The sequence below is a fragment of the Sminthopsis crassicaudata genome, chromosome 1 (genome assembly GCF_048593235.1).
Source record: "Sminthopsis crassicaudata isolate SCR6 chromosome 1, ASM4859323v1, whole genome shotgun sequence".
NCBI lineage: Eukaryota > Metazoa > Chordata > Mammalia > Dasyuromorphia > Dasyuridae > Sminthopsis > Sminthopsis crassicaudata.
The window spans coordinates 88007043-88028510 of NC_133617.1; the positions used below are offsets into that span (position 1 = coordinate 88007043).

The window sequence follows — 21468 nt, forward strand, 5'->3', positions numbered from 1 at the left end:
GGTTGGTGTATCCCTTTGGTGAGGAGAAGGGAAGACTTTGGGAAGTTAATAACCTCTGTATATATAAAGTAGTTCTAGTAAAAAAAAAATAATAATAATAATAATTATAAGGGTTTTCTATTTTCCCTCAGGGCACTAAAGGAGAACCAGGAGCAGATGGTGAGATTGGACAAAAAGGTGAACAGGTAATAACCTATTTCCTTCCTAATTCCCCATTCATTTGCAGAAATCATCAGTATTACTGTCCTCATCCAAAAGTTAATTTCCTAATTTCCTTCTTAAATGATAACTTCCTTTGAATTTTAGGAATAAAAATGACTTTTTAATCATTTCTCAGCTTCTGTGTCTCTACTCCTTTCTACTGTTTGTCTAGTTATTTCCAAAGATACTCCAAGAAAGTATCCTTGCCTACAAGAAAATTCCTTTCCAATTCTATTGAGTTTCCTGATTTATTCTGCCCTCTATTTATCAAAATGATATTTATAAAAGACATAAAATATCCCCACTTACTTGATCTAGTTCTCAGTTTAGTTCAGTTCAATTCCACAAGCTATAAACATGACTCATCAAACAATTTTCTTTGTCATAAATGTAATATTTCCTTTCCATGGTTTGCTCATGATGTCAGATTCTGAGTCATTCATATTATTATCTGCCTATCACTAATTCACATTGCATAGCTCTTCTCTTGCATATATATGTCATATGTTTGTGTGTGCATATGTACACACACATAAACGTGGATACATCTATCTCTGTATACATATTTTATAAACTTATTTTATCTTTCTCTCTACACACACACACACACATACACATATCTTATTCTTTATTTGTGCACCAATAATATTTTATTATGCTCCATCATAAGATGAAGGTGATAATATGCTCCTTAAATTTAAAATAGTTAACACAGCTTCTGGCAAGTTTTTCTAAACTGGAAAGATTTAGTCACAGGACTAAGAAAGCTAAATTTGGAAGTTTATCACCAAAACTAATTTTGTCCTCTTACCAATTAATAGGTATGATAGGTATGTAGGGGTTGTTATCTATTCCAGTAAAATCAGAGATTTTATGAAACATTGAAGTAATTCTCATTCATAGAATCATAGATACTAAAAATTAGAATAGCTTTAAAAGGCAATTAATCCAATCTCCAATTTTATTGCTAAAAACACTATTTTTAAAGGATTTGTGTTTTCATTCATGTGATTTATTTTCTTCCTGTACCAAAAAATCCTCATAGTTTAGTTTTTAATACATAGCTTTTGTATAAAGCTTTATAAACTATGGGTTACAGTATAACTGAATGTGTGGGTCACAAAATTAGGATTTTATTATCAAGAATGCTTGATTTGTATACTTGTTTTATATACCTATATACTATTTGTTGTATAAAAATTTTCCCAAAACATATGGGTGGACAATTCTCTAAATTCAAAATTAGTTCTTGTAAAACTTTGTGTTCTAATTTCCCCTCTTCCTCCACTCTCTCTCCTAGATGGCAAGTAGTCCGATACATGTTAAACATGGTAGAAATATATGTTAAATCTTGTATAAAAATTTCTCTGCAGAAAGAGATTACAAGTAAAAAAGATTTAAGAAGCCCTGGTTTAGTAGATAATTTAATGGACTGTGGTTGCCAAGAAATTTATCACCTGTTTGCTAAACTTTTGGTTACAAATCTGTCCTCAGTAATTCATAGTAGATAGTTCTGACATCTGATTGGATTCTACAACTTCTGAAGAGTATTGTGATTTTATGAATCCATACAATAGGTGAAAGAGTAAGTGAATAAATACAGGGGGGAAAATTATTGAGATTTCTCCTGTTCTCTTCTACTCCCACACCCAGGGTCATCCTGGAGTTCCTGGTTTCATGGGACCAGCTGGAGACCCAGGGCCACCTGTAAGTAGCATTTGTTTGTTTGTTGGATTTATACTCATCGCTTTATAATATCATATTAATATCTGCCCTTCTCTTTCCAATCTCTGATATGATGTTCAAGATCTTCACTTGGCCTTATCTCTAGTTGATGCACTGGACAATCTGCATTGGTTAAGGAGAATTGATTGAAAAGAAATGGAGGAAAAGTAATGGAGGAACCTTAAAGTGAAAAATGAAAGAAAGGATCACATTTGATTAGCTTAGGAATAGAGATTTCTTTGCGTATTTCAGAGGATTTTGAATTGGAATGTATCACAGAGATTCTCTATTAATAAGATCATAAATCTAGGACTAGAAGGAACCTCAGAAATGGTCTTTTCAAAACTCCTCATTTTACAGATGGGGTAATTAAAGCTCAGGAATGTTATATGACATGTCTGAAGTGACACTGATTATAAATGTCAGTCATAGGAAATAAATGAGATCTTCTCATTCCAAGGTGAGTGTTAATCTAGTGTCTTGATTCTTAAAATAAGGAAACTGATACTTAGAGAAAAGTGTCTAGACCAAGATCACAGTCTGGCAATTAGTGGCAGAGTTGTGACTTGGAACTTCTAAATCTAGTGTTTTTAATAACTTTTAAGTCCTTCCACAATCATAATATTCAGTGGCCAACTATAAATTAAATAAACAATTTTTATTTCAGTAAGAATTTGATGAGATAAGATTTTTCCTTCCCTTACTCCTTTTTTTCCCTTCTCTTGTTTCTTATTCTTCTCCAATCCCCACCCCATCACATTACCACCAGAGATTCTTAACCTGGAGTCCCTGGCTTTCAAGAAACTCATGAACTTGGATGGTTCTAATTACAACTTATCATTTCCTTCAATTATTTAGAAATATTGTTTTAAGAAGGAGTAAATAAACTTCCACCATATTTCTAAAGGGGTTGATGGTACAAACAAATATAATTAAGAATCTCTGTAGTGACAAATCCCTGCCAGGCAACCTAGGCTTATCAAATCTAAGCACTGGAAGAGACTATGTAAAGATCATCCAGTCTGACCCTCATCCCTCATCATGTTCAGAATAATCTAGTCACATTTCCCCAAAATGAGAAGCAGCATTAATCAGACTATTCAGAGTCAGAACACCCAGGTCATAATTCCAGTTTTACCATCCACTCACTGGGGACATGTGACAGAATCATATGCCATCAGAGCTAGAAGAGAACTTAGCAATCACCTCAACTCACTCTCGTATTACAGACAAGGTTATTGGGAGACAGAGGAGGAAAGGGATTTTTCCTCAATCTGGTAAGTAGCACATCTGGAATTGGGATGCAAAACTCAGTACTCTGACTTCATCTTCATTATCAGAGTGACTCATATCTACACTTTTTTGACCCTAGCCTAGACACTTGGTTTCTTGGGAATTTATTTTCTCATCTATAATATGAGGTTAAGATGAGATAAGATCACCTTAGGTCACCTTCACCTTGAAACCTTTGTTTAGCACAGCGCCTGGTACATAGTGAATGATTAATAAATACTTATTTACTAATTGACTTTTACCTCTTTCTCATCCTTGTTTTTGGGTGTTGGTTTGTTTAATCTGAAAAATGGGGGTATTGATGCTTATACAGCCTGAGTTACAGAACTGTTGTAAGGAAAATGCTCCGTAAACTGTAAAATGTTCTCGAAATGTGAGCTATTTATAATTTGCTTATTAGATTGTGGTAGAGATCAAATGAGATCATCCTTGAAAAACCATTTCATACTCCCTGAAGCATTATTCAAATGTATAGGAAAATTACTATCTATTCCCATCAGATGCTTCAGAATGAGCCCCTTCCATGTGTCAAAATTTTTGACCTTGAAATAGCCATTAAACTGCTTCAGCTTACAGCCCCATTCTAATTTGCTTCTTCAGCCCTTGCGTGCTAGCCCTCTTGTCTTCTATAGATCACTTGTGTTCTTCCTCTGTGAATTACACCTCATTTATTTCAAATGATTCATGGTATTCATCAATTGTAGCCATAGCAACAAAGAACATAGAACATCATCAGTACCTCCAGCCTTTTTCCATTCATTCCCAGATTACATTTCCCTAAGGTTCTTTATGAGTCCCCAAAGGACGAAGAAATGGTACCTGTCCTAGCAATGCTCATTTCTCAGTGTAATCCCATATTCACATATCTTCTGTACTCGGGAGCCACATTCCCAAACCTTCTTTCAGGATGGCAGAAGAATTAGCTACTCAAGTTAGAGAAGAGAGAAGTACTATTCCATGGGTTAAATGGTAGAGAGGAAAGGGAAAATGGACTTGTGTTCAACTCCTGGTTCATTAACTGGACCTTATAAATTTCACAATCCACTCCAATTCTCTCTTTTCTATCCAAAAACCCTTTTAATGTCTACTTCTTAGGGTAGATGTGAGTATAAAACTTTGTAAATTCTTAATTGCTGAATAAAGATGAGCTTTATCATGTAACAAGCTTTTCCTTGTTATATTTATGTCATCCTTTATTATAATTAGATTGGAAACAGAGCCTTAGCCAGAAAAAGCCACAAGGTCAATGGTCAGTCATACAGTGGGAGAATCAGCACCAGATCCAGAAGAGAAATCAAATCCTTCTAGCTAGATACTGATTATGTTTTAGATCCCAGAGGTCATTTAATCCAATCCCCTCCTTTTGAGAGTGAGGAATATAAAAGTCAGAAATGTCAAGGGCCTGGTTTAGGGTCACGTGTAAGGTAGAGACGGAGTCTGGATTAGAGCATCATTTAGTTCAGAATTGTAATATATTGTATTGAATTCAATTGTATTTTGAACTTACAAAGCATGAGATCCAGTGTGAAGCACTGGGAATATGCAAAGAATCTGTAATTTCATCAGTTGGTGAAGCACTCAGAAAGAGAATTCTTTCCTTCACTATAAATTACAATTTTTCTATCTATTTAAGGAGGAGAACTTAGCATAGATTTTATCTTCATTTTCTACCAATTATACTGCTTTTGCATTTCTCTGGAACTCTCCCACATGACCTCACACAGGATCCTACCAAGACTCCTTCTCAGCTTCCTTTCCTGTGTTATCTTCCCCAGTAGATGGCAAACATTTAGCATAATGCCTGGCACATAGTAGGTGCTTAATAAAATTTTATTGACTTTGATTTAATTGTTCACAGATTTAGAGCAGAAAAGTACATTAGAGGATATTGAGTCTGAATTCCCCATTTTACAGATGAGAAAACTGAAAACTAAAGAAATTAAATAAATTGTCCCAATATAATATGGCAGCTTGGTGTTGCCATAGAGAGAGTACCAGCTCTGGGATCAGGAAGGCTTGAGTTTATGTGCAACCTCAGACACTTTTAAACTGTGTGACAACCTCTATGCCTCAGTTTCCTCATCTTTAAAGTGAGGATAATAATAGTACCCATATCCCATGGTTGTTGTGATTATTAAATGAAATAATATCTGTAAAATACTTTGTTTAATCCTTGAAGTATGATATATTAGCTAATACTTTCATTTTTTGAAATATCAATATAACTTATTGTTAGAATTAGCAATGTAATTCTAATACTAAAAGAAAACAATTATAGCTCACATTATATTTGTAGTACTTAAAAGATTTGTTCTCTTAATGTACTGCTCACAATCCTGTCAAGTGATCAGGTCAAACCAAGGATTATGATGTCCATTTTATAGATAAGGAAACTGAGCTTTGAAGAGATTATATCAATCACTATGAATAGAAGCTTTTACTCAATGTCAGCCAGCAAGCCATGAAGCTGAAACATAAATCTACTTATTTTTACTTCCTTTGCAAAGCAATGGGGACAACACTTTTGCACACAGTGGGCTCAGTGTTTATCACGAACATACCAGGCACAAGTGCAATCAAAAATTTCCCCAGGCTCATTTCCTAAGTCACTGAAATAGATGACATTCACTGGACATATTCTAACTCCATGTACATTGCTTATCCTATGAAAACCCACATAATGGGCATCATGGAGACTGTAAATTATATGAGACTGGAAATGATTTAAGACAGAAAAACATTTTTTGAAGTTGGAATAAGACTTGGACTAGGACTTCCACTCATTAGCCATATCACCTTGGACAAGTCAGATCATGACATTTCTGAGCCATAGTTTCCCCATATTCAAGGTAAAAAGGCTGAAGAAGGTACTTGCTTTTCAAATTTTATTCCAAATGAGCAAGTCAGGACTATAAATTCAGCAAACATTTATTAAGCACTTGCTATATGCAAAGGACTATGCTAGGTACAAGAGTGCAAAGATAGAAATGAAATCATCCCATAAGCATTCTGTACATATAATTATAGCTTGATTTCATTCATCATCCCTCTATTTCCTAAAACACAGAATATACTGTTCAAATGACTAGTTTCCTTAACTCCCCTGATGCTTATTTCTCTTAATGCCCTCTCTTATACCCATCCCTAGTCATTAGATCTAAAGAAATCAGGTTTTATTTTTTTTATTTTTTGTTTTTGTTTTTTGTTTTTTGTTTTTGTTTTTTTGTTTTGTTTTTTTTTCTGTAAAAGAGAGTCGGAGGCAGAGGGATGCATGACAGTAGGCTCTGACAAAGGGACTCTGATAAAGGTTTCTGGCAGCCCTAAATTCTGCAGACCAATAAATGTGCCCTACCCGTCAGACTGCTGCTTCCCTCTTGCAATTAAAGACCATGTGTCCTTGAGCAAATCTGACTCATGCCTGGATGATTTTTCTTTGTCTCTCACTCCATGATACCATAGCCACTCACCCCCTTTGTTCCTGTGGATCTGGCCTGATAGATAGACATTTTCTTCATTGCTATTTGTTCTCTGGGAATGAAAACCAGGTTCTTCATTGTCTGTTGAATATTCAATAGCTAGACAGTTGGCTTATTTATTTATTTGTTTGTTTTTAGGGAGAACTGTTGGGAGGCTGGCTTCCTGCATACTTTTGAGTAATCACTCATTTTTATGAAATACATATCATTTAGCATGGATGGACCCTGATTTCCTCATCCATAAAATAGATGTAGAAGTTACTTGTACTAAGGAACTCACAGAATTGTGAGGATTGCATAGGATAGTATATGTCAAGGTGCTTTGTAAACTGTCTAATGTGGTACAATGGTGGTAGGGGACTATTAGTTTAAAGCTTTAAGAATTTGTCATTTTATTCTTTTGGGAATTTTTCTCTACCTGTCCTGATCTCTGCATTCCCCTGTCAATAACTTAATGAGTTGCTATGGCCAAGAAATCCATCACCTCCGTTGCCAGCCTCCTAATCCTGAAACTCCTCAGTTAGCTAGGCCGTCTTCTCGTGATGGGCATATTGCCAGGCTCTATTCAAAGCCTCAGCCCTGCCTGCGCTTGAGTCGGGCTGGCTTCATCTGCATCTCATCCACACCATCAGGGACAGCATAGCTGCTATAATTGCATTGTTCTATTGACTGCATTCTCATCATCGTTTTTGGAATAGAGCTGCTTCCTCTCAGCTATTCTTTTCAGCTTTATTCTATATAGCAGCCTGAAGCTGCTAGAGGGAAGGGTGGATGTGTTTGGACTTCCAGGTAGCCTGTTCTTCAGCATGCACCTGAGGGGTGGGTGACTTAGTATACCATGTTTGGCCCAGTGCTGTGATCCTTCTTACAGCTGCTTTGATTAAGCATATCAGGAAGCTGTGGCAGGAGCTCTTTCTTTGTTATCTGTGCTGTTTTGCTTGTTTCCTTAGGGAACAGTTGGTGCCTCTGGACCTGCCGGCCCGCCAGGAAGCCCAGGAGTAACAGTAAGTCTTCCTCTGCAGAGCCTTCCCTAATCTGACAAACAATTCTATCGAATGAATCACTAAATTCTGTCCTTCTGGCTCAATAACATCTCTCCCTTCTATCACCTCCACCCACTACTTCTGCCATAACCCCAGTTCACTTTCCTCTAATCAGAACTAATAGAGCACCCATGGTGTTCCTCTAATTCTTCCCTCATTCCACAATTCATACAATCTTTCTAATATACAATTCTGATGATATCCCTTCTTTACTCCAAAACTTACTGCCAAGTAAACCATGAGTCTGTATTGATGCTGACACTCAAAGCCTGCCATAATGTAGCTCTAATTTACCTTTCTGACTAGGGTCAAGGAAGAGAACTTTGTTTTATCCAATTTATGCAGTATAATGGGAAGCAATATTGATTTGAATTCAGAGGATCTGTCTGAGGATCCTCAAACCTGGCTCTGCTGCTTAAAACCTGGGCAAGCTCTCTGGTCCCCAGTTTCTTTATCTGTAAAGTGAGTGAATAGCTCTAATTCCCAGTAAACTTCTTAAGCCTGTAAATTGAAAATAAGTTGCCAAATCCAGAACTAGTAAGAATTCCTCACTGGGAACTTCTTAAACTAAGGAAATCACAGGTCCATATATTTTTAAAAGTATAGCTTGTAAAGATGATGGTCCTGTTGCCATCTACCTTAATTAGACCACATTGATAGGGAGATATTTAGATGCAGATCATGTACTTTAAGAAAAACTCTCATAAGCTAGAGAGAGCCGAAGGAGGACTACCGGAATAACGAGGAAACTGAATCCTCTGCCCCTGGAAGATTAGTTAAAGGAATAGAGAGATTTACTGTGGGAAGAGAGCTGACATTATACCCACATTCAGATACCCGAAAGACTGTCGAACAGAAGACAAATTAGATTTGAGTTTCATGTCTCAAGCAGGCATAATGGAGAAACAATGGGTTGGAATTGTAGTGAAGCAGATCAAAGTGGTAGAAACAAACAAACCAAAAGTCTAACAATCAATGCTGTCCAATGCAATGGACTGCCTACAAAGTAAATGGATTCCTCAAAAACAGTACTCTTCAAGTACAGTTAGATGATAAATTTTGAAAGATTCTATCCTTATTAGAAATTCTTATCCAGATGTGATTTGTGCTGGTTCCACAAGCCCCTTCTTCCTCACTCTATCTCCCAAAGATGCTGTAATTTTATTATGGACCTTTTCTTAGAGACCTTTTGGCTCTAATGTCCTCACTTCTGTCACTGTCAATCAACATTTATTAAGACCCTATTGTATGTTATGCAGTGCGCTAAGCAATAGGAATATTAGGAGTTTTGAGAAGCTCATACTTTAAAGAAGGAGACCATATATAAACAACTATATAAAATAGGTTATATGAAGGAAAATTTGGAGATTGCCTCAGCAGAATTGAGGGATTGGGAAAGGCCTCTTGGCCTTTTAGCTGAGATTTTCAGGGAACCAGGGAAGCCTGAAGGTAGAGATGAGGAGGTAGAGAATTCCATGCATACAGGACAACCAGTAAAAAAATGTTTAGTCTGAAAAAGGAATGTCTCCTTAAAGGAACAGCAATGAGACCATTGTCACTTATGGAGAGTATAAGAAAACTTGGAAGGTAGGAGGTTGTGAAGAGCTTTGACTGCCAAACAGAGGATTTTGTATTTGATCCTGGAGTTTATTGAATATGATGCTGACATGATCAGATGTGCACTTTAGAAAGATTAATTTGAAAACTTAAGTGGAAGATGGACTGCAGTAGGGAGAGACTTGAGTCACCGAGGCCAAGCAGCAGGATGTTATACTAATCTTCTCTGACAGGAGTAGCATAAGCTCTGGACCAAATACATTTCCAGGCATTTCTTCTTAAAGAGTTCTGTGCTGCAGCAAACTATGGCCTTAATGTGATGAACCCATTTCTCTCTAGAAAGTGCATAGAAATGTGAATAATGCAGCTACATCTTTTACAGGGAAAAGATGGTCCTCCTGGTCCCCAAGGTCCACCTGGATTGCCTGGAATTCCTGTAAGTAACATGTGGTTATTTATTCTTTTTTACATCATTCAGAATTTAGACAAAAATGGGATATTGGATCAAATAAGGTTCGGAGTGACAGTGGGAGGAAAAAGGATGAATTTACCATAAGAAGCTTGCTTTATACTCAATCATTACTATTGGAGACTACACATCACATGTCTGAAACTCTTTGAGATTTACAAAGAGCCTTCTTCACAATAGTCCTATGATTTGGAGAGTGTCAATGTTGTCATTTCCAATTTTCAAGTGAAAAACCTGAAGTCTGGAGAATATGAAATAACCCATCTAGCATCACACAGATAATCAATATTGGACATGGGAACAAAGCACAGGACTTCTATCCTTCTGTTTATTGTTTAGTAAGTCCTAAATTTCATTTTAACTTTAAGGAATCCATAGATTCATAGATATGCAATATATGAATACTCTCATCAGTGATTTAAATTGCAACTCAACCCACTTCTCATCTTGTAACTATTATCCTTGTCTCCCACCAGATCCTCTATTTAGAGGTCCACCCAATATCCTAGGGAGGACACTTCTATATGTCTTGATATTGCATGATTTCAATTATAACACATTGACTTTTAATTAGTTATCTTCCACTCTAACTGGCCTCATTCATCTCTCTCTAATGGTATCCTTTACCCTGCCTTCCAGCACAGTTCTTCACTGATGATATGTTGCAATCTATTCATGCCTTTCTATGATCTTTAGTTCTTCAGAGACTTTGGTTTTCTATGACCCATAGCTATACAGAATCACCAGAAGAATATAGACATTTTAAAATATTGTTCATTAAATTTACTGTCCCAAACTCCAAAGATAATTCAATACCATCTTCCTTTCCTATTCAGTTTTTGTTCTAAAAATATGGAATGATGTCTAAAATCTGCCTAAAACATATGTACTGATGAACTAGCTTTGTAGGTTGCCCATTTATTCTTAATCTGAGGTCTATGAACTTAGAGCAAATCTACACCTATATAAATATCATTTGATTCCTTTTAAATCCTCTGTATTTTTGTGTGTATGTATTTAAAAGTGTTACTCTCAGAAGGACATCCTCCTCTTGGTATAGTTAGTTGTGTCTCTAGACTGCTTTAGTTTTTTTTTTTTTTTTTCCTCTGGCCTGTTCTGCTCATAGAAGTTCAGAATGAAATAAATTACATCATTCCTCCCATTTGAATACTATTTTATTTTTCTCTAATTACATAAAAATTTTAAAATAGCATTAATTTTACATATAATTTTGCCATTTATTAAAGAAGAAAACAAATTTGCATACTAAGGAGTTGGATTTGCCTGCTTATTTTTACATAAAGAATTAAATCTTAGCAGAATAATACTGCAGGACATATAGTATTCAGAAACTAGTATTTTATTTTTCCAAATACATGTAAAGATAATTTTCGACATTCACTTTTATAAGATTTTGTGTTCCAAATTTTTTCTCTCTTTCTCCTGTACCTTCCTCTTCCCCAAATAGCTCTCAATCTGATATGTTAAACATGTATGAACCTTTTAAACATACTTCAGTATTTGCATTTTGTGCAAGAAAAATCTGACCAAAAGAGAAAAGAAAGCCGTGCTAGAGAGAAAACAGATAAGCAAAGGTGAAAATTCTATGCTTCAATCTATATCCAGTCTTCATATTTCTCTCTTTGAATGCAAATGGCATTTTCCATCCCAAATATGTTGGAATTGCTGAGAAGAGTCAATACAATCACAGTTGAACATATAGCATAATCTATTTTGTGTACACCTCATAGATCTAAGCACTATGTCAAATGAATTTAATGAGCATCTATTATGTACCAGTGAGTTTATTGAATATGATGCTGAGTTTGTTGTTATTTGTTATTTTGTACAATGTTCTCTTGGTTCTGCTCATTTCACTTAGTGTCAGTTCATATAAGTCTTTCCAGGATTTAGTGAAATCAGGCTGCTCATCATTTCTTACAGAACAATAATATTCCATTACATTCAAATACAGTAATTTATTCAGCATTTCCCAGGTATGGGAAAGACAACTCCATTTCAGAGTTGTCTTAATTTGTATATCTCTAATCAATAGTGATTCAGAGTATTTTTTTCATATGAATATAAATGGCTTTAATTTCTCCATATAAAAATTATTATTTTATATACTTTGGCCATATATCAATTGGTGAATGACTTGTATTCCTATAAATTTGACTCAGTTTTTTTTTTTATTTTAGAAATGAGGCCTTTATCAGAAATACTTTCTATAAAAATTGTTTTCCAGCTTTCTGTTTCTCAGCTAATTTTGGATGTATTGGTTTTCTTTGTGCAAAATCTTTTTAATTTAATGAAATAAAAATTATTCATTGAGTTATTTCATAATATTCTCTTCGGCCATAAATTTTTCTCTTCTCTACAGATCTGAGAATAAGGCTGTTCCTTGCTCTCCTAAATCGCTTATAGTATCACTCTTTATGTGTAAATCCTGAACCCATTTTGATAGGTTTTTATCTTGGTATAAGGTGTGAGATGTTAGTCAATAGCTAGTTTGGGGCTATACTAGTTTCCAATGTTCTCAGTAATTTTTGTCAGAGAGTTCATATCCAAGAAGTTGGAATCTTTGGGTTTATCATGAAGTAGATTACTATCAGCTTGAATATAGTTTCTTGTGTAAATTGAATATTGTATCTTGTGGACCTAATCTATTCCACTGCTCTACTACTGTATTTCTTAGCCAAAACTCACATGGTGTTGATAACTACCTCTGTATAATAAAGTTTTAGGTCTTGTACAGTTAGGCCATCTTCCTTTGCATAAAATCAATTTTCTTGATGAACAAGGTGGTACAAAATGGTTCTCACACTTATTAAGTAACCAATTCACTAAATGTCCACACTTAAGTTACAAAATGGCTGTATAGTAGAGGGGCCAGATGTGCCTAGAAATTAGGTTTTCAGGCCTTCTTTGCCTTTCTGTCAACATATCATTGGTGAGAAGCATTCTTACTTTATGCCCAATCACTCTTTTTTTTTTGTTTGTTTATTTAAATTTTATTTTATTTTATAATTATAACTTTTTTTTTGACAGTACATATGCATGGGTAATTTTTTACAACATTATCCCTTGCACTTACTTCTATTCAGATTTTTTCCCTTCCTCCCCCAACCCCCTCCCCTAGATGGCAGGCAGTCTTATTACAGTATATTCTAGATACAATATATGTGTGTAGAACCGAATTTCTTGTTGCACAGGAAGAATTGGATTCAGAAGGTAAAAATAACAGTTTACACTCATTTCTCAGTGTTCCTTTTCTGGATGGAGCTGATTCTGTCCATCATTAATCAATTGGAATTGGATTAGCTCTTCTCTATGTTGAAGATATCCACTTCCTTCAGAATACATCCTCATACAGTATCACTGTTGAAGTGTGTAATGATCTTCTGGTTCTGCTCGTTTCACTCAGCATCAATTGATGTCTCTCCAAGCCTCTCTGTATTTCTCCTGTTGGTCATTTCTTACAGAACAATAATATTCCATAACATTCATATACCATAATTTACCCAACCATTCTCCAATTGATGGACATCCATTCATCTTCCAGCTTCTAGCCACTATGAAAAGGGCTGCCACAAACATTTTGGCACATTCAGGTCCCTTTCCCTTCTTTAGTATTTCCTTGGGATATAAGCCCAGTAGTAGTATGGCTGGGTCAAAGGGTATGCACATTTTGATAACTTTTTGGGCATAATTCCAGATTGCTCTCCAGAATGGTTGGATTCTTTCACAACTCCACAAACAATGCATCAGTGTCCCAGTTTTCCCACAGCCCCTCCAACATTCATCGTTATTTGTTCCTGTCATCTTAGCCAATCTGACAGGTGTGTAATGATATCTCAGAGTTGTCTTAATTTGCATTTCTCTGATAAATAGTGATTTGGAACACTTTCATATGAGTGGAAATAGTTTTAATTTCATCATCTGAAAATTGTTCATATCCTTTGACCATTTATCAATTGGAGAATGGCTTGATTTCTTATAAATTAAAGTCAATTCTCTGTATATTTTGGAGATGAGGCCTTTATCAGAACCTTTAACTGTAAAAATGTTTTCCCAATTTGTTACTTCCCTTCTAATCTTGTTTGCATTAGTTTTGTTTGTGCAGAAACTTTTTAATTTGGTGTAATCAAAATGTTTTATTTTGTGACAAATAATGCTCTCTAGTTCTCCCTTGGACACAAACTCCTTCCTCCTCCACAAGTCTGAGAGGTAAACCATCCCATGTTCCTCCAATTTATTTATGATTTCGTTCTTTATGCCTAAATCTTGGACCCATTTTGATCTAATCTTAGTATGTGGTGTTAAATGTGGGTCCATGCCTAGTTTCTGCCATACTAATTTCCAGTTTTCCCAGCAGTTTTTGTCAAATAATGAATTCTTATCCCAAAATTTGGGATCTTTGGGTTTGTCAAACACTAGATTGCTATTTTTATTCACTATCTTGCCCTGTGAACCTAACCTATGCCACTGATCAACTAGTCTATTTCTTAGCCAATACCAAATGGTTTTGGTGATTGTTGCTTTATGCCCAATCACTCTTAAGCCCCCAAATGATAGTGTGGGCAAAGAGGTGACATCTGGGGAGTTGTTATTCCTTCATCTGATGTCTCATTAACTCAGTCAAAAAATATCTTTTCAAGGCCTAGCTTAACTACTCCCTTTTGTCAGAAGCCTGTTCTGATCTTTTCAGGCAAACACAATTTCATTCTCCACTGAGTAAGCATAGTACTTTGTGTTCTCTTAATTTTCCTTTAGCATTCTACCTTGGAATGGAACACATACTGTATTATGTACATTGTGTGCATACTTTGTTTTCCCTACTATTCAAAAATTCTTTGAGACAAGTCATATTTTATTCAATTTTAAATGTCCGTCATGCTAGATAAAGTTCACTGTACCTAGTGGGTGCTTAGTAATGATTAATTAATAAAAAGCTATTTGGAGCACATTTTATTCTATTCCCTTTGACAGCATACTTATTTTTATATGTATCTAATCCCCTTAAGTTACAGCTTAAGCTCCATGAGAGCATTAACAGGGTTGTTTTTCAGTTTACTTTCTCGGGCACTGAAAAAAGGACCCAAAATATCACTGGTACATAATAGATGCTCATTAAATTTATTTGACATAGTGCTTAGATCTATGAGGTGTACCCAAAATAAAAATATAGTCCCTGACCTCCAGGAGTTTATAGGGCATCTATAAAGAGCATTTAAACATATGAAGATTAATGAATAGAAAAATAATGAACAACTGGAAAAATCTCTTGGGCAGTATATAAAGACCAACTAGGTAATATAAGTCATAAGTAACATGATAAGAGGGACAGAAAAAATTCCTATGGGCTTGGAAAGACTTATAGGAGGGGAAGGATTTCTTTCCTTGAACTTTGAATATTTGGATCAATGAAAAAGAGTGGGAAAAGATGTCTAGGTAAGAGCAATGCACAAGAGTAGAATGTGTAATGCATGTCCAGTGGAGAGGGACAGACAATGAGAGACCAGGATAGATGATAAAATTATTTCTGATGAGTAGCTGTGCCATTAATAATCTATGTCACTCTGGACAAATAACTTCCTGTTTATTAGCCTCAGTTGGCTATCTATAAAATAAGAAAATGTTACTTGATAATTTCTAACTTTCCTTCTAGATACATACAATAGAGAGAAGGCTAGAAAGGCTAGAAAATTATGATGGTTCTCCAATACTAGACTATGGAGAAAGAATTTTACTCTGAAAGCAGTTGAATGTATGTATATGAAGGGTAGATTTTCCTAATGTTGGGTCTTTGATTTTACATATCAATAAGTGACATTTATATACAAAGATTTAAAGATATTTTTAAAATATTCTGCATACATTTTGTTTTTATATTCATCTGTCAAGAAAGTTATTTTCTAATAAAATTCTCCCCCTGCCTCACTCAAGCATCCCTTAAATCAAATGATTTTTAAAAGAAAAGGAAAAAAGCAATATTATTGCCTGAGTTATTCCATATCATTCAATTATTCAGTTATTCCATATTATTCAATAATTATGAAATTATTCCATATCCATAATCTTCTACCTCTAAAAAGTACATTCCTTCTTTGGGGCCAAGACTGGTCACTTATATACAAACTTGCATTACAATCTGTTGCTGTTGTTCTCAATAAATTACTTTAGTCATTGTGTGTATTTTTCTGGTTCTTCTTTGCCTCTGTATCAATTCACGTACGTCTATTCCTGCTTCAGTATATATTTATCATTTTATTGTTCATTGTTTCTTATAGCACAGCAATGTACCATTACATAAATGCACCATACTTTGTTTAGCCATCCCAAAGTCTTCACGCATCTACTTTTTGCCAGTTCTTGCTACTACAGAAAAAAATGAAGAAACATTTTTGTCAGCTTTTATTTCCTTGGATCATATGCCTACCAGTGATTTTGGGACCAAAAAGTCTTATTTTAGTTACACACAGAACATCATTACAAATGAGAGGAGGAAGAAGAAAAAGAGAAAGGAGAAGGAAGAAGAAGAAAAAAAGAAAAAGAAGAAGGAGAAAGAGAAAGGAAAAAAAGAAAGAAGGCAAAGTAAAAAAAAGAAGAAGAAATTGTGGTACATGAATGAAATAAAACATCTATCAGATTGCTTAAAATGATTAAAGGGAAATGATTGAAGAGGATTAACGGGGTTGGAATTTTGAACTTATCATTTTGGAAAGCCATAAAGGAATTATGCCCAAAGAATTATTAAACTGCTTATGCCCTATGATCCAACAATAATTCTATTAGGTCTATTTCCAAAGATGATTATAGAAAAAGAAAAATAAGTGTTATAAAGGAAAATGGAAATGTTCTAAAATGTTTATAGCAGCTCTCTTTGTGGTGACAACTAAAAATTTTAGAGAAACCCATCAATTGAAGAATGAATATGTCATGGCATGTGATTGATGGAATATTATTGTGCTGTAAAAAATTATGAATTTAATGACCTAAGAAAAATAGGAGAATACTTGCATGACATAATAAAGAGCAAAATGAGCAGAACCAAAAGAATATTGTATACAGTAGCAGCAGTATTGTTTCAAGAATGACCTTGAGCAATTAAGTTATTTTGACTATTATAAATATCCAAATTAACTATAAAGGACATATGAAGAAAAATTCTATCGCATCCAAAGAAAGAACTGATAAATGGAAGTGTGTATAGAATAATTATATGTATGTGTGTATGTACACACATACACCTGTGTGTGTTTGTTTCTAACAGTAGCCATCCCAGGGTTGTTATGAGGCTTAAAAAAGAAGAGGCGCTGCAAAGTCCCTGGCATATAAAAAGCTATGATATTTAAAAAGGTTCACGAGACACAGTCTCTAGGTAATTTAATCATTTTTAATAATGTCAGCAGGTTATTAATAAAAGGATAGTCATTTGGCAATCTCTCTTAGACCAAAGATTCCTATTAGCAGTGGAGTTACATACAGTGCAAGAGAAGATGTTTCTGAAGGGTACCTACTCAACTCTGATTGCTTAATCAAAGCAATGGGCTGTATTGGAATAAGGATCAAAGAGACATCTTCCATATCATCTGTGTTGGTAATAAGGAGAATCAATATTTCCCCAACCTGTCTGAGCAAACACACTGAGCAATAATATACCCATTAACCTAAACTTAGAATTTCTTACACTGTCTACTTAGATTGATTTCTGGATGAGGAAGTGGAAAAGGAGAACAAATTTTGGTCCTGGAAATGGAATAATTAGTTATTAAATATAACAGAAATATTCATTTCTCACACAGTCCTCTATAATAGTAGCAGTAGTAGTAATAGTAACTATATGATATTTTGATAATACATTAAAGAAGATGAAGAAGGTTCACTCAGACAAATAAGAGAATAAGCAGAAGAAATTTTTATGAAAACCAAAGAAGAGTGTTTCATGGAGGAAGAAATGATCAACAGTCAAAAATGTTATAGGTCAGGAGAGGTTGAGAGGTAAAAGATTATTTCAATTTGATATTTAATTTGAACTGGAAGAAAAAAGGTATCATTCCAACAGGATGTCTGCTTGGGAGGACTTGAGATATGAATGAAAGTTGAGGAAATAAAGGCAATGGATATAAATATTTTTGATTTGTTTTGTTTTGTTTTTCCTGAGCTGCTGTTGGCTTTGGAAGGGAGGAAAAAACTAAGACGAGTGAGTCGAGTATTCTGGTAAATGCTTAATAACAGACTCTCCAAATAGCATTAAATTTAATCTGCATCATTAGCACTTTCTTAAATCTAGAAAACAAAGCAATAAATCAAACTCTGAGTTGTATCATTTGATAATTTATGAGGTGAAAATGTTTACATTGAAAATTTTACCAACTGGTTCTGCAAATTGGTTAGAACTGACTCTGATACTGCTCTATTTTTAATGGAACATAGGATCAAGTTGTTGAAGGATGAAGGAGATCAAGGCATGTCCATAGATTTCATATAAGGAGGCAGTAGATAAAGAGAGATTAAAAATAGTGCAGTACAGATTAAGTCACAACTTTTTCATATTCATGTACTCTGTTTCATAACTTTTCCATATGATCTTTTTAAATTTATGATAGCTTTTTATTCACAAAACATATGCATGGATAATTTTTCAACAATGACTCTCGCAAAAACTTCTGTTCCAACTTTTCCTCTCCTTTCCTCCATTCCCTCCCCTAGATGATAGGTAGTCCCATACATGTTAAATATGTTAAAGTATATTTTAAATATAATATATGTATACATATATGTATATTATCTAGCTACACAAGAAAAATCAGGTTTAGAAAGAAGATAAAAATAACCTGAGAAGAAAAACAAAAATGCAAGCAAACAATAACGTGGTCATACTCATAACGTGGTCCACACTCATTTCCCAGTGTTCTTTCTCTGGGCGTAGCTGGTTCTGTTCATCACTGATCAATTGGAACTGATTTGGATCCTCTCATTGTTGAAGAGAGCCACGCCCATCAGAATATATCCTCATACAGTATTGTTGTTGAAGTGTATAATCTCCTAGTTCTTCTCATCTCACTCAGCATCAGCTGAGGTAAGTCTCTCCAAGCCTCTCTCTACTTATCCTGCTGGTCATTTCTTATAGAACTATAATATTCCACAACATTCATATACCACAATTTTTTCAACCATTCTCCAATTGACGAACATCCATTCATTTTTCATTTTCTAGCTACTACAAAAAGGGCTACCACAAACATTTTTGCCTTTCCCTTCTTTAATATCTCTTTGGGATATACCATATGATTTTCTTAAGACTATTGCACCCACCCACATCCCAAAAAGGAAAAAAAAAATTCTGTCCTGAAGATTAACCCTGAAATTCTCTTCTTCATTCAATTTTAAGTTTCATGAGACCAAGGACTTTGTTTTATTCATATTTAAAATTAATCCAACACCTCACACAATATTTTGCCCTCTAAATAAGTGTTTGATGAATAAGTAACCATATTCTATGACAAGTGTAGATCCATAGGTACAAATATATGAGAACTTTGTTAAGCACGACCCAGTTCTGCCTTCCTCATAACCCACTTAGCTTTTATCCCCCACATGATGTTCAGTGCTCAAAGGCATCCATAGATTGCAATGTGACTGTTTTTCTAAGTGTTTCACACTGACTTTGATGGGAAATCTGTGTTCACCCCTGCTGAAGAAATGCTTGTTGTTTTATTTTTTGTTTTAATTGCAGCATTCTTCAAGCTTTCCTTGACTTATTACTTATCCAGCCCCTTTCTTTTTGCCCTCATGCATTCAGGAAATGTTTCAGAAAGCAAACCTTTAATTGAAAAGAAAATCAATAATAGTTTCGCCAAAGACATCCTGTGTTTACCAGTGTGCTGAGGGGCACTCAGTTCCTATGTATCTGCAGAGATATCTTAAAACTATACTACAGAAGTCTTGTTAGCAAATTAATGTGAATTTCTACTAGGAGTTTCTATCTATCAGCACCGAGAGTTATTTTTTTTAATGTTTTTATTGCTGTCTTTTGTTTTTATATTGCCTATTTTGCCAGAAAATGTTTTCCATGTCCCTACCTCATTCCAGAGAGCTTTCATTATCATAAAGAATAAAAATTTGGCAAAGGAAAAAAATTCTGGGAAAATAACTAATATTATCTAAAGCCTAGTATATGAAAAAGAAGTGTTATTTAAATGAATTTAATTAAGAAAATATGGCTTAATTGCTAGAGAACCTTTTCAAGCTGCAGACTCTTTCCCCAAATTCACAGCACTGTTTAATATACCAACATGTTTTACAACAACTTCCAGATTCTGGGAATCCTTCTGCTGCTCCATCCACTCTGGCTACCACACTTCCTTTGGTAGTCCTGTGAGTAGGTAACTTATAAACTTAAAACAAGATATCATGACTAGATGTACTTTCCTGAACTATTTAAAATGTCCAAACATTTGAGTTGGTCTAAAGTCAGTGAGTTAATCCACAAACTATGGATATTCTTGTGCTAAATCTTGAAAAAACAAAAGCAAGATGAAATAATTCTTGTTTTCAAGAAGCTGACTTTCTAAAAGAATAATTGCAATTATGAAGATAAGCCTACACAGAATAAGAAAAAAAGAACAATTACCAGATACTTGCATAAAAATATGATAACATTGTAATGGGCCAAGGAAGGGTTCTTGATCTTGAAGAAGGAAGAAAAGGATACACGCCAGGGAGTACACGCCAATGCATGACCCCAAACACAGAAGGTGGATGAAGAAGGAAGAAACTGATATTAGAAAATTCCTCAATCATCCACTTCTGGACTTCTAGTTGTAGGACTATAGTTTCCTCATCTGTAAAATGGAGCTAATAATTGAATATCTCACAGGGTTATGGTGAGGATCAAATGAGTCTGCCTGTGTAGAGTAATTTGTCCAACTTAATGTACCATCTAAATGCTATCTATATATTAACTAGTGTTCTCTTGGTCATTTTGTTACAAAGGATAATGGTTTCTTTAATCTTGTTTTCTCTTGCCTTTGCTAAATCTTGTCATTCCTTGAAAATATTGCCTGAGCCCAGATCCTGCAGTATTGAGATAATGCACCAATGAACAACTTATTTTGCAGAAGATTTGGTTTGAATCCTGGCTTGGCCACTTGCTTACTTTGTGATCTTGAATAACAGAGATGATAATGCCTGAACTACCTGCACCACTCTTTCCCATCTTGTGAGAGGCAACTTAATAACATATATCAAAAGAACTTTGTATCCCACAAAAGCACAATATTATGATATATCACTTAAATATACCTGTAAAATCCAATTTTATTGGCTATTGGTAGGTGGTGATGGCTATTTAAAAATGAAATTGAGTTTCATATTAAACAAATTAATGATTATATTTGAAAGCTAAAGATTGACCCTAATCAGGAATCTTTTTAATTCATTTCCTGTGTCTCCTGACTCTCCCTAAACTTTGATTTATAAGTGTAACCGTATCATGTTCTATCCCAATTTATTCATATATGAGGCAAGACTGCACCTCCATCCTTTTGAACATTAGTTAGATATCAGGTAAATCATGGAATCACATATGAAATTCTAGTATGCAGATAAATAAACATGGCACATGGATCAGGGGAAGGATTAGGGGTAGGGGTAGAAAGTAAAGAAACATCTTTTTGGCTTCCCCTTTATTGTGTTT

At 34.7% G+C, this 21468-nt stretch overlaps 1 protein-coding gene across 2 annotated transcripts in view; it reads left to right on the forward strand.

Moving 5' to 3' along the window:
• The window catches only part of COL22A1 (collagen type XXII alpha 1 chain), a 578696-nt gene that overhangs the window by 512748 nt on the left and 44480 nt on the right, over positions 1–21468 (forward strand). For both annotated transcript variants that reach the window (XM_074264749.1, XM_074264757.1), the window contains 4 exons: positions 132–185; positions 1855–1908; positions 7646–7699; positions 9678–9731. In XM_074264749.1, the coding sequence (XP_074120850.1) occupies positions 132–185; positions 1855–1908; positions 7646–7699; positions 9678–9731 (216 nt within the window). The remainder of the gene's footprint in view (positions 1–131; positions 186–1854; positions 1909–7645; positions 7700–9677; positions 9732–21468) is intronic.